A 12,639-nucleotide genomic window follows, 5' to 3' on the forward strand; every position below is an offset into this window, starting at 1 on the left:
GATAAATTCACATGAGTCCAAGAGTGAGATACGCTTTGGTACAAGCGAGAGTGCGTAAGTGAAGGTTTAATAGGCCTTGAGGGCGTCACGGTGTGAAACCCCACAAATGACCAGGTGGTAGCTCCCCTGTGTCATGGTATTCGATGCCTCACAGTGACGATCTTGACGTGACACTGCAAGAACTCATGATCGGTGGTAGAGTGTTCCGGTAAAAATACATTTAGTATGGAAAGAAAAGAAAATGTACCAATGAGAATTTTGAAAACGGAACATGTCCTCCCGATTGCTCCTCTCATATAGAATCTCCATGGAGCAGGAAAGAGTCACATACATGATGAATATAATGCATTTACATATCATTGTATAATCACACTTTGAATATTATTATTCTAATAATAATAATTGTTAAGGATTCTACTACTTGTGATATTTGTTGATGTGAACTCACCCCTTGTTTGTTGTTTTGGTTTTATATTTTATTTATTTAAAGATGGAGAACCACGATCCTCGCCCTGCCGTTCTTCTGGAGTTTGTCGACGGGACATGGAACACTGACTATCCTAATTTCACTGTGACTTTTGATGGCATAATTGCTATTAACGTCACCACCGGCGAATACCCCAACTTCATTACTAGAACTCTTCACCGTTCCGTGACTTTGTCTTTTTACTTACCTCTTGCTGATATGTGGACCGCTTCAGTGTATGCTTCTACCGAGCCGTATCCAGAGACTATCCGTACCCCTAACCCATAGAGGGTCTAGTTAAATAAATGGGTCAATGATGTAATATATTATGAATTAACCGGAAAGTGACTTGAAAATATATATGTACATGTACTAGATGCACATGGTATGACTAGCATTAGTAAGGTTGGGAAGTAGAACCTTTGACAACTAGAGTATCTTAACAACAATGCACTAATAAGTGCAGCTTTTGTACGATAAGTTTTAGATATTAAAGTTGTAATATATACTAACGTAATTTTCATGTACATTAGTTACTATTATAAAAAGATTAAAATTAAAACTATTAGTAGTATTTTGAGTCATCGATAGTTTAGATTTTTATAGGTGTCACATTCATTGTGATGATGATGTTGTTGGTAAATATGTACATTGTATACATACTTGTTAAGTGGATCATGATGATGTTGTTGTGGCTTGTGAATAGACTATTTATATTTGCAAGATGATGTATTTGAAGTTATAGGGTGTTAGATTCAATTGAAGATTTAATATCTATGTTTATTGTTGTGAATCTCACCCCTTCTGCTTGAAAATGTTGCCCTTCCTATGGGTAACTTGCAGGTGATCCTGAGTAGTTGGTGGTGGCTCAATGTCGTGTCTAAGGCTCTGATACGTGGGATGGGAATTATTATTTATATTATTGTTGTTTTTCCTTTCCATGTATCAAATTTTGGAACTTGTTGATGTGGCCCTTTGTTGGTTGACTTATTGATGATAGGCCTTTAATGCCGTAGACTATTGTTGGATTGAAAACTATTCCGCTGCTATGTTTTCATATTTAATAAGTTGTGTTGATTAAATAGTTTTATTTTCTATTTAAGAAAGTTAGAAATGGCAATGTAGCATACCCGTTTGGTGAAATACTCTGATGATTATTGTTATTTATTTACTTTTGGGTAACGGGGTGTTACAATTACCAGCAGCAGCATTCGGTTGTTGGCCTACAGCTTGAGCAATAGCCTCAAGTGCAGCAGCTATAGCAGCATCATTTCTACCAGCCATCTCAAAATTCTACATAAGAAACAACAATCATAACAACAAAAGACAACATTAAAGTTGACACTCTATCCTATGTGGCTCAACACGACTCTACTACTTGGCAGGACGGACCAACCTGCCCTGATACTAATTGTAACACCCCGTTATCCCAAACAATTAAATAATAAATAATAAATCAGAGTTTAACACCAAACGGGCATGTCACACTACTTCTCAAAATTCCTTAAATAGAATATAATACTATTTAATAAACATCAACTTTATTAGTTTCACCAAAACCTTGCAGCGGAATATTTTTCATTAAATAACATCAACGTCAAATGTTTAATTCTCCAATAATTAATCCTGGCATAAAAGCCTCATCAAAATAATTCAAACAACAAATAAGGGCTCCACAACATGTTCCAAAATATGATACATAAGGAATGAAAACTATAACAACTAAGTCTCATCTCGTTACGTATCAGAGCCCTAGACACTTGAGCCACCATCTACTACTCTGGATCACCTGCAAGTTACTCATAGGAAGGTCAACATTTCCAAGCAAAAGGGGTGAGATTCACAAACAACAATAATAGAGAAATAATTCATCAATTGAATCTAACACCTTAATATCATCAACATTTCAATATATATATATATATATATATATATATATATATATATATATATATATATATATTTCATGATCACATCATTATCAACATATTCAACTTCAATCAATAGCATGAAAGTACCACTCCATCATCAACAACGACTCATGTAATGACATGACTACACCACTAAGACTCCTCAACAAATACGACTATGCATGTGGTACCATTTTACAGGGCAGAAGCCCTCACCGAATTTGAATGGTTAAAGCATTCACAGGGCATAAGCTTATGCCCTCACCAATTTGAACAACAAGGTGTCCCAGAGCAGGTGCCCTCCCGCTTTGAACGACAAGGCGTTCCAAGGCATGAGCCCTCACCGCTTTATGTTTATGCAATGGACTCAACTTGTGTATATCTACATACAACTCAACAACTCAACAACATGTATGATTTAATTAGATATAAACATACATCACAGTCTTCAACAACCATCATAATTAATTTAATAGCTCCATAAAATAATACAATTAATTGTAATCAAGCTTCTACATCAAATTCATTCATTTCTATTCAAAACATAACAAATGGCTTCAGGTACTGGGCGACTCGCCTCGCGAGCACATCTGCTCGCTATGGCGAACTCAGGAAAAAGGTTACTCGCCGTGGCGAGTACGAGGCGAACGAGAAAAAGGATGCTCTCGGGAGTTTTGACATTTTTCTCACTAAATCCTCATTTTTAAGCTCCCTATTCATCTTTATAATCTAAAATTTGTCCTAGTCCTCTCTAAAAACATCCAGGCACTCAAAACTAACCAACTTATACCTTATAACAACAATTTAAAAATCTAGGTTCTCACTCACTAACTCGCCATGGCGAGTGGTTCTGCTCGCGAGGCGAGCCATGAAGTTGATTACTCGCGAGGCAAGACAGGCTACTCGCAGGGGCGAGCGATGAATGTCTGTACGGGCAGAATGCAGGTTTTTTCCAAAATTCCCAATTTCCTCAATTTCACTCCCCAAATCAGTTTACAGATGTGTAATTAAATGCTTTATGTAGCCTGAACATAATTCTAACACTGAAACAAAGGTTTCTACACTCTTTTCCATCCAAAATCAAGGAATCATAACCTAGACCCAAATTCTCAATTCCTAACCAAAAACATGTTAAACCAAAATCAGAATTACAATCTACACTATTGAAAGTAAACCTCACCCTTACCTTAATTCAGACGAACAATATCTACAAAATTCTGGTTCTCTTGGCTCTTCTCCCTTGTTCTTGGTTTTTCTCCCCAAAGCTCTGTTGTACGTAAAACAGTTTCTGATTTTCTCTTTTCCTAACTCCCAACACTTAACTCCCCCTTTATTTCATTTAACTCCCTCTTAATTCTATTAATTCTAATTAAATCCCCAAACTCCAAAATAATAATAATTCCCACTTATTCTAATTAATACTACAATAAACCATATAATAAAATATAACACACCAAATAATCAACAATAATTATTTAAAATCATATAAAAGACTCTAAATAAATCATAAATAAATAAAATAACGACTAGGGCGTTACAATCTCCCATGGCATGAAAATGGCACAGGTCATCTTACGTTATTCTTAGTATGTTTTTTAGTTTATTGTAGTAGGAAATAACAACAAAATGGAGGAGTATTGGAACGATTGCCTATGATTTCGGGACTTTTGTAATGTTTTCTATATTTGAATCTGTAATTCTAGTTTTCCCGAAACATAGCAATTTGAGGGGGTTTTTGAAGTAATTCACGAAGAAATCATGCAAATCGGCAAATCAAGAAGAACCGAAGAATTATGAAGATTCAAGAGACAAGGATAAGGATTCAAGAGGCCTCAAAAGACTTACAAGTGGGAGGAATTATGTTCCCAAAGTACCGAGGCAAGTTATTTAAAGACGAAGACCTAAAAACGATAGAAAATCCGAGATTGGGCTCGGAAGGAAGGCAGAATGTGCCTAGGGCATGAAAACTCATTTCATGCGGCTAGAGCATTTCCCATGTGCCTAGGGCATGCACGGGAAAAGGAATTATGTGCCCCGTTCATCAGCCATGCGCCCCATGCATGCAAAAAGTTTGGGCGCAGCTGTCTTTTCCTGCTTCCGAAACGGGTAAAGCCCGCACTTTTAATCCAAATCCAGGTAGAAACTCTCACTATAAATACCAACCTTACTCATTCAGAATTTCTCGTTTAGAACTGGAGCAGTTCAAGAGGAAGGCTACTTTGGAGCTTCGGGAAAGTTTCTATCTTCTCCTTGATTTTCTAGGGTATGTTTTTATCTTTAGTAATTTTTTTTTAGTTACCATGTGTAACTAAATCTTTTTAGGTTAGAATTCTAAGATGAACCTCTGTATATTTTTGTTGGATATTTATTTAATTTAATATGTCGTTTATTTTATTTAGGGTTAATACTGTTTTACCCCCTGTAATATAGGTCATTTTCGGTTTTACCCCTTGTAAAATATTTTTTTTGGATTTCGTCCTTGTAATTTGAATATTTTTGGTTTTGGACCTTCATGAATTTTGACTGTACAAAATCGAAGATATAGCAGGGGGTAAACCGAAATTTGCTCAAATTAACAGGGGGTAAATCGAAATTTGCTCAAATTACAAGGGGGTAAACCTAAATTTTCTCAAATTACAGGGGGTGAAATTTTTCATGAAGGTCCAAAACCAAAAAATCTTTACATTACAAGGATGAAATTTAAAAACATTATTTTACAGGGGAAAAACCAAAAATGACCTAAATTACAGGGGTTAAAGCACTATTAACCCTTTTATTTATTTATTCTTTTGCTGGCTATTAAGTTTTATTAGGATATATAGCTTTATAACCCTAAATTAGGTATTTAGGTTGTGAGAGGACCTAATATTGCTTTTACCTTGTTTTGTTTTGTACTTGCCTTTTAGGATATCCAAATGCATTTCCTTGATAATAGTTAGAAGAATAGAGCAATTTGTCAAAAAAGAAGGAATAGAGCAACCCACCGTTCTGATCTAAACGCAACACAAACAGAAACAAACATGGAGAAAGAGAATTCGCGCGAAAGAAAGAGTGAGCCATGGGAGAATATGAAAACTCATGGAACAGAGATAAGAAGAAGAAGAAGAAGAAGATGGAGGCAAATTGATTTGAGGTATGATTTTTTGCTTTCAATTTTCATTTTTAGAGTTTAGGGTTTGAATATTTCTGATTGTGATTACTTACTTGTTGGTTTAGGGTTTAGGGTTGTTGGAAATTGGTATTTTTTTTTTCTGTTCTTTTGACAAAAAAATTCTACGAGGATGTTTTATGTTTGATTAATGTTCAGTGAATTTGAGTAATACGTTTGTGGCTGGCTTCATATATTGATTATTTCAAAAATATATCAAATTTTTTAAAAAATGAATCAATTATAGAGATGTATTATAAGAGGAGATATTATTATACTAATCGTTGGCAAAATTGGGAAGTGTCGGTTATCAAATCCTAAGTTCATATGAAACAATGACGGTAAAGGTGGGTTAGGTGAAGAGACCTTTTTGATTTACAAAGGGTATCGGAGAGGAGAGGAGAAGGAGAGAGGTTAGAGGTTCAAGGCATGAATGAGATGTTGTGGCACATGGCTGATCATATATCAGCGGATACCAAGGCTGCAAATGTTTTTAATTTGATCACTTTACAAATTGGTTATTTCAAAAAAAAAAAATGTGTGAAGAATAAACCCATTATAAGAATGTTTTCTAAACGGAGAGATTAGTATTTTGATCACCACATTGTATGTGGTGAATGAGGGCTTAAGCAGGATATAGCGGTCATGGAATCCAAAGTTTATGGCTTAGAAATCGTGTTTGGGTCTTACACAACCACGCAAAACCGGCTTGTGAGGAGAGGACTGCCCCCACTTTTAAACACATGTTCAGGTCATATCTCATCCAATGTAGGATTCTTTAACACCCCCTCTCACGTCCAACACGATTGGTCTTGGTGCATGGGATATAAATGGTAGGTGGCCCAACAGATCTTGGAGGAGGCTCATATGCCATCTTAGAAATTGTTGTTGAGCCTATCACGCTCTCACACATAAACACATGTTTAATAATGATGAGAAAGAAATTCCCCAAATTTTGGTTTGTTTTTGTGTGAGAGGCAGGACAGTGGTCAAATGAGCGTTTTGGATTGACGATTTGACGGACGGTAGGGCAGAGAAGATGGGAAGCAGATAGAGGGGAGGAAGAGAGAGGCTACGACACATGGTTAAGAACAAATTGGTGATGATTAAGGCAATGAGGCTTGCCTGAGGTCCATGGCTTGACTGAGATTTTGCAACACATAGCTTAAGCACAAATTAGTGGAGACTGGAGACCAAGATGGCCATCCATTTATGAAGGGGGGCAAAGCAAATTGAACAAAACTTTGATCTGACAATGGGTAATAGATGACAATATTTGCACCTTCGGCAAGTAAAAAAATATCAAAATTAAGAGCCAACGATAATTACAAGATTGTACATCGAAACACTGCGTACATTGTATGTACACTGTCCATCCAAGGAAGATATAAATTAGAAAGAGTGCCCCACAACAATATCATAATATTTTTTCCGGAAAAAATAAAAAATAAAAAATAGAGAAAAAATCACAATTATTTTTATATGAGAGATTACTTGTCCTTCTAGAAGAGCATTCCTTGCCCAAAAGATACAGTAGGTCTAAATCCTATGCCATTCATATGCCTTTCATTTCGACTCACTTTCTAGGGTTTCTTCGGTTATCTTTAGATTCATACTCTCTTTGCTAAAAGGTAATTCCTTTTCCATGCCTATGAATATGTGTGTTCATGGTTTCTGCGTGCAACATCTTGGCTTTATATTTTCTTGATAGAAGCATGAATTTCCTTTTCCCTTTAATGCCTCCTTTCCATATCTTTTTATTTAGATTTAGCTTGATTTGGCCATCAATGCAAAATTACCGTTTAAAAAATTGTCTGCGATTGTGATTGTCCCCACGATGTTGAGGTTTACGATCGCATCAGCCGTATTTTTGGTCATCAATGCAAAATTTCCGTTTAAAAAATGTCTGCGACTGTGATTGTCCCCACGATGTCAAGGGTTACGGCCGCATCAGCCGTATTTAAGTGCCATCTACTGTTGTATTTACAGTTGCCACCAGGATTTATGTCCTTGATGTGTGTGTGTGTGTGTGTGTGTTAAACAGTTTTCCCTTTTATTTTGTTTTTCTTGCTTTGGTTTAGTGTATTCTCAAAAGGCATGATTTTTTAAGTTTTATAGTGTTCCTCGCAGGCGCTATCTCTTGATCATGTTCCCGCGGTGGGAAAATTTTCAACTTTTGTTATTTTATATTTTTCAGTGCTGTAATTATGAGAGGGTCTATTTTTTTAAGCAACTCATTTCAACTCAATCATTTGCAATTTTCCTTGCATTCCTAAACAATTAATCTATATTCGGTGAAGAGCTAGGTGCTTGAAGAATGTCTCTTCCAAAAGACAAGTTTGGGAAGATTTTCAGTTTGTGTTTTGATTTCTCTGTTGTTGGCATTGAGCTTTAGCTGTTCTGCAGTTATTGAATAACCACTTTTGCTTGCAATCAGGATCTGATACTTGGGAGGAATATGTCTAAAGTGAAACCAACATGGATTTAATCCAATGGCTTGGTGATGACATGTCAACAAAGGTTTTCTCCTATTTGGATGATCCTCGTGACCTTATTCGTGTATCTGTTGTTTCTCGTTCCTGGAAAAAAATTGGTAAGCTATTTGAGTTTTATTATTTACAGTTCTAGGATCTTATTATGTGTATCTTTCTTTTATTTGGTTGAATGGTTGTTCATTTCGGACGTTTTTGTGTATACTATATAAGTTTTCAAATTGTGATGTCCTGTAAATTTTATTCCACCTGTTTCATTCTTAGTTGAAATGTAAGGGGGTGAGTAGATCAAATGTCCTTTGGCTTTATTTTACTGTTGAAATGCTCATATTATGAAATCTAAATATTTTGCAGTTATTCAAAATGACCTCTGTAAACGACTTTGCTTGAAAATGTTTCCTGAAATATCCGGTCTTGTTCATAGCATTGAGGTTGACAATGTGATTGAACTTGATGGCAACTTGCTTGAGAGAAATCATAAAATCTATGCGTGCCTGGCGTTTGGCCTCACTCCTATGAGGAACAACTGCATCTCAAAAAGCCTGTTTGCATCCAGCACTAATGACGACTGGGATGAAAACTTTAAAAATACATTGGAGCCTGGGGATGGAAATGAAGATGGCCCATCATATTGGTCAAGTATAGGGCAAAGCGATCCTTCTATTCCCGAGGCTTTAGTGTATAAGCTATGTTCCAATATTTGCCTTGTCTCGGAGATTCATATCCAGCCATATCAAGGTTAGCCTTTTAAATATAGCGATGAATTGTGTATATTAATGTGACCTGAAAAGTAAGTGTTGTTAAGGATCCCAAACTTTTTCTTTAGCTGACAAATAATTTGTGATTCCTGTCAGATTACTTTGAAGATGATTGTCCAATATATTCTGCTAAGGCTGTACGGTTTAGATTGGGCTGTGAGAGACACGACATGGAAGTAGAATCAAACACTGTTGTGCCTGATTCATTGACTTTCAATGAGGATTTCAAATGGACGTACACTTCACCTGTATTTCCCATGTCTCATGTGAGTTGCATTATGGTCATATAGGTTGTGCATATTCTCATTTTTATCATTTCAAATGCTTGAGATTCGTCTCGTGTTCATTTTTTTTGGGTGTCATCCATCTATTCATGTAATTTGAATTTTGGGTTGAATTTATTTTCCTATCTGTTCTAAATATAATTATCTAGCTTTTTTCAATCCTAGAATGAGACTTAACATGTAGTTCTTTTGGATAATGGTAATTGGCTCTAATAGAGTATAAAAAGCCTCTAGGTATCTGCAAAAAAATATCCTTGATGGAGAGGGTAATTATCAATTTTATGTTTGTTTTGCATTTATAAATGATTTAATTTAAATATTAAACTCAAAGGTTAAACATTAATGTTTATTATTTCCACACACACCGAACACACAAATAGAGTGGCTCTATGCCATCAAACCCCTGTCAGGACCTGCTATGGAATGGAGGCGTACTTTAGTTGTTTCTTGATGTGCAGCTTAATTGAGATTATCTAAGCCACTGCAGGCTACACCGTTGTTGGGTTCATTTCAGAAGAACACTTGACAATTCAAAAACAGAGTATCTAAGCGGTGATTTGAAGCTACACTGCACTCAACCACCATGCCAAGTGGTAGTAGTAATGCATACCTAAAAAATGCAAGCGGGCAAGGAAGCTGCTACAAATATGTGGAAAAGAGAGCTTTTTCAGTGCGGCCAACCTTTTGCTCCCTTGCATAGGGGCCTAGAGAAAAATATGTAGAAATACAATATCGATAAAAGATGAACAAAGGGAGTAAACAAGGATAGATTGTTAAAATGGAAACCCTTGGAAGCAACGTTTTCGAATCTGTTCCGGTCGCCAACTGTGTCAGAGCACTAGGTCACTGGAACAGTGGTCGGATTAGAGGGTCTCTTTTTAAACCGCATGACCTGGGCTCTGTTGAAAAAATTATAAAACATACATGTTGTATAAATTTCATACATATAAAATTTATTTCGTGGCTTAAAAAATTCATTAAAAACACATTTAATTATCTCACACTGTTGAAAAACTGACGTTTATTGTATTAAGATTTGTTAGTGTCCTGTCCTATGATTAATGATAGGATAACATTCCTATTTAGGTCATCTCATGTATTTAAATGTTTGTTCACCCCTTTTCAATGTTAATGAGAAATATTTACATTCAAGTCACACTATTAACTATATGTATAAAAACATTTCAAATAACTTGTATTGCACACTTACCCATTACACTTTTATACATCCTTATACTGGTGTGTTTGATTACCAAAGCTGGACTTAGTATTGTTATTTCAAAATGCTATATGTGTTGCCGTACCTCATCACTGCCGGTGGCGGATCTTGAGTTATTTTATCGGGGGTGCCAAATATCGATAGAATATATATTAAACAGTTTCAAACATTGTCTAGGATTAGGATGTGGTGTGGTGGTTCGTTAGCCTGAATGTTACTTGGAGGATGCTGGTTCAAGTCTCGCCAAGAGTGATTTTTTTAATATAAAACATTAAAAATATAGTTGAAATATAAGAAAGAGGGTGTGGGAGATTCGAACACACGCCCTCAAGATAGTTGGTGGGTTGTCTAACCACTGCAACAGCCATTACTCATGTAACATGCTATGACTAATATGATATTTATAGAGAATTTGGGGGGTGCAGTGGCATCTGCAGGTCTCCAAAGAGATCCGCCACTGATCACTGCATACATGTTACTGCTACTAGTTAGTTATAAGTTTGGTATATGTTAAATAAAACACACAGGCGAGCTTGGCTCAGTGGTAAGTTGCACTGCCTATTACCACGTTGACAGTGTTCAAGACCTGCAGCACCAAGATATTTTTATTTATTTTTAGATTAAAAAGGTGTGCGCTGCATTAAACCGAATGGTTCGTTAGTTCAAGCAATTTTAGCTGGTCCAACCGAAAATTTATCGGTTCAGTAGCGTAAATGATCTATCATACTGACCAGACTGTCTATGGGTCTGCTTCCTGGTTAAACCAGTCCGACCATCCGGGTTTTTGTAACACTGTTTCGATGCATATTTTCTTCTCTTTAGATTTTCTTAGTTCTCTCTCTAGTGGCTATATAACGATCTCTCTGTAATTACTCAAGATCCGGATTTTATTTGAGGCGGTGAAATCTCATGGTACCGGTTGAATATAGCAATCTTGGATTTGAAATTTATCCATTTTGAACTGAATTTTTTAGCATAAAGTATTCTATGCCTGTTTATGAAATTTTAAAGGCATTTTTGACATTGTACAGGATGATATGCTGCAAACATTCAAGCTGCCTGAGCCTGTTCTGTTTGGTGGAGATGTTCTGCTAGTGGAGCTGTTAGGTAGAATAAAAGAAAAAGAGGATAATTTATTCTACATATGGTATGTTTCTCAAATATTCTCTCTTTCTCTCACATGCTGCACACCGAATTAATGGAGTTTGGGTCAAAAATTGACTGAAGAGTGAAGACCATTATTGCCAATTTTAATTAGACTTAGAAGTTGCTCACTTTCCTTTTCATCTGTCCACTCATGAATCATATCCATATCAAGGGTTTTGATTGAAGTTCAACATATTATTTTTGACATTAGTCTTCTAATATAAAAGAAGACAATATTTTATCGAAATGGCATATTATTGCAGTACATTTTATAATATTTTGCTTGGCCTTTGTGTGCACTAAATAATATACAAGACTAAAAGTTGTTATTTGCATTATATTTTGTGACCCCTAAATACATTTTTGTGGTATACTTTAGTGTGCAGCAAACACACTCAGTATCATAATATCACACTCAGAAGGAAACAATTGTCATGTTTGTTTATATATTTTCCAACTCTGATAAATTGGATTGCCATGGTGCAGCATCTCTCATGTTCAAGTTGTTGGACGAACAATTTCTCCACCATTTATTGTGAGGAAGTGTGAACGTGGAGGGTGTAGCTTGAGATATTTCTCACATGTGCACCGGGGAGTTTGGTGTCGATGCCGGTTTATTGGAGGTGGCGGCAGATGGGGTGATTGTTAATTACTTTACAATGGCAGTTGCAAAGAATTAGTATTTTGGCGACATTACTTTAAATGATATTATTGATTTTTTATTTGGATTTACTATATCATCAATTACATTTTGAATTTATATAAATAAAAATTTGATACTTAATGAAACCAACTTGTTTTATTTGGTCCTTGTCAATGTTTTTATGCACAAATTAGCTGTCTCAAAAAAAAAAAGTTATGTTGTTTGTTACTCATCAAAATGAATGTGCTAGTGTGTTTTCGCAGAGTTATTCTTAAAGAATTGTTTTTGGTAGGACGAGATACCGGTATCCACCAAATAATTATTAGTAGCCACGGTCTAAATCATGTGGGTCTTATATTTGGTAGGTCTCATGTGAATTTTAATCAATCAAAAAGAGTTTGTTGAAAAGTGTGTTAAAATGTGTGTTGCTAACATTTCTCTTGAATAACATACATATATTGTTTGTACTTTTCTAAACAATATCATTATTTATATTTGTTGACGAGTTTAGGTAAAATAAAGGTTGGTATATGTCATTCAGACATATTAAAGAAAGGTGGATGTAATTTAAAC

General features: G+C 35.6%; 1 protein-coding gene across 2 annotated transcripts; it reads left to right on the forward strand.

Moving 5' to 3' along the window:
- The first annotated feature begins 5,237 nt into the window (after positions 1-5,237).
- On the forward strand, positions 5,238-12,225 carry LOC120575905 (F-box protein At4g00755). Of its 2 annotated transcripts, none has more exons than XM_039826777.1 (6): positions 5,238-5,509; positions 7,962-8,117; positions 8,371-8,754; positions 8,871-9,040; positions 11,309-11,424; positions 11,910-12,225. In XM_039826777.1, the coding sequence occupies exons 2-6, from the start codon at positions 8,003-8,005 to the stop codon at positions 12,070-12,072; spliced, it is 948 nt and encodes a 315-aa protein (XP_039682711.1). In that variant the 5' UTR covers positions 5,238-5,509; positions 7,962-8,002; the 3' UTR covers positions 12,073-12,225. The 2 variants fall into 2 exon arrangements, with proteins under 2 accessions (XP_039682711.1, XP_039682712.1); XM_039826778.1 differs by having other exon boundaries at positions 8,883-9,040.
- The last annotated feature ends 414 nt before the right edge of the window (positions 12,226-12,639 follow it).

This window comes from Medicago truncatula, chromosome 6 (assembly GCF_003473485.1).
Source record: "Medicago truncatula cultivar Jemalong A17 chromosome 6, MtrunA17r5.0-ANR, whole genome shotgun sequence".
NCBI classification, from domain to species: domain Eukaryota; kingdom Viridiplantae; phylum Streptophyta; class Magnoliopsida; order Fabales; family Fabaceae; genus Medicago; species Medicago truncatula.

Excerpts from the sequence above, each read along its gene's own strand:
- LOC120575905 (XM_039826777.1), top strand. The coding sequence starts at position 8,003 with ATGGATTTAATCCAATGGCTTGGTGATGACATGTCAACAAAGGTTTTC. Across the intron at positions 8,755-8,870 it reads TCATATCCAGCCATATCAAG|ATTACTTTGAAGATGATTGT; the intron begins GTTAGCCTTTTA and ends GATTCCTGTCAG. Across the intron at positions 11,425-11,909 it reads GATAATTTATTCTACATATG|CATCTCTCATGTTCAAGTTG; the intron begins GTATGTTTCTCA and ends GCCATGGTGCAG.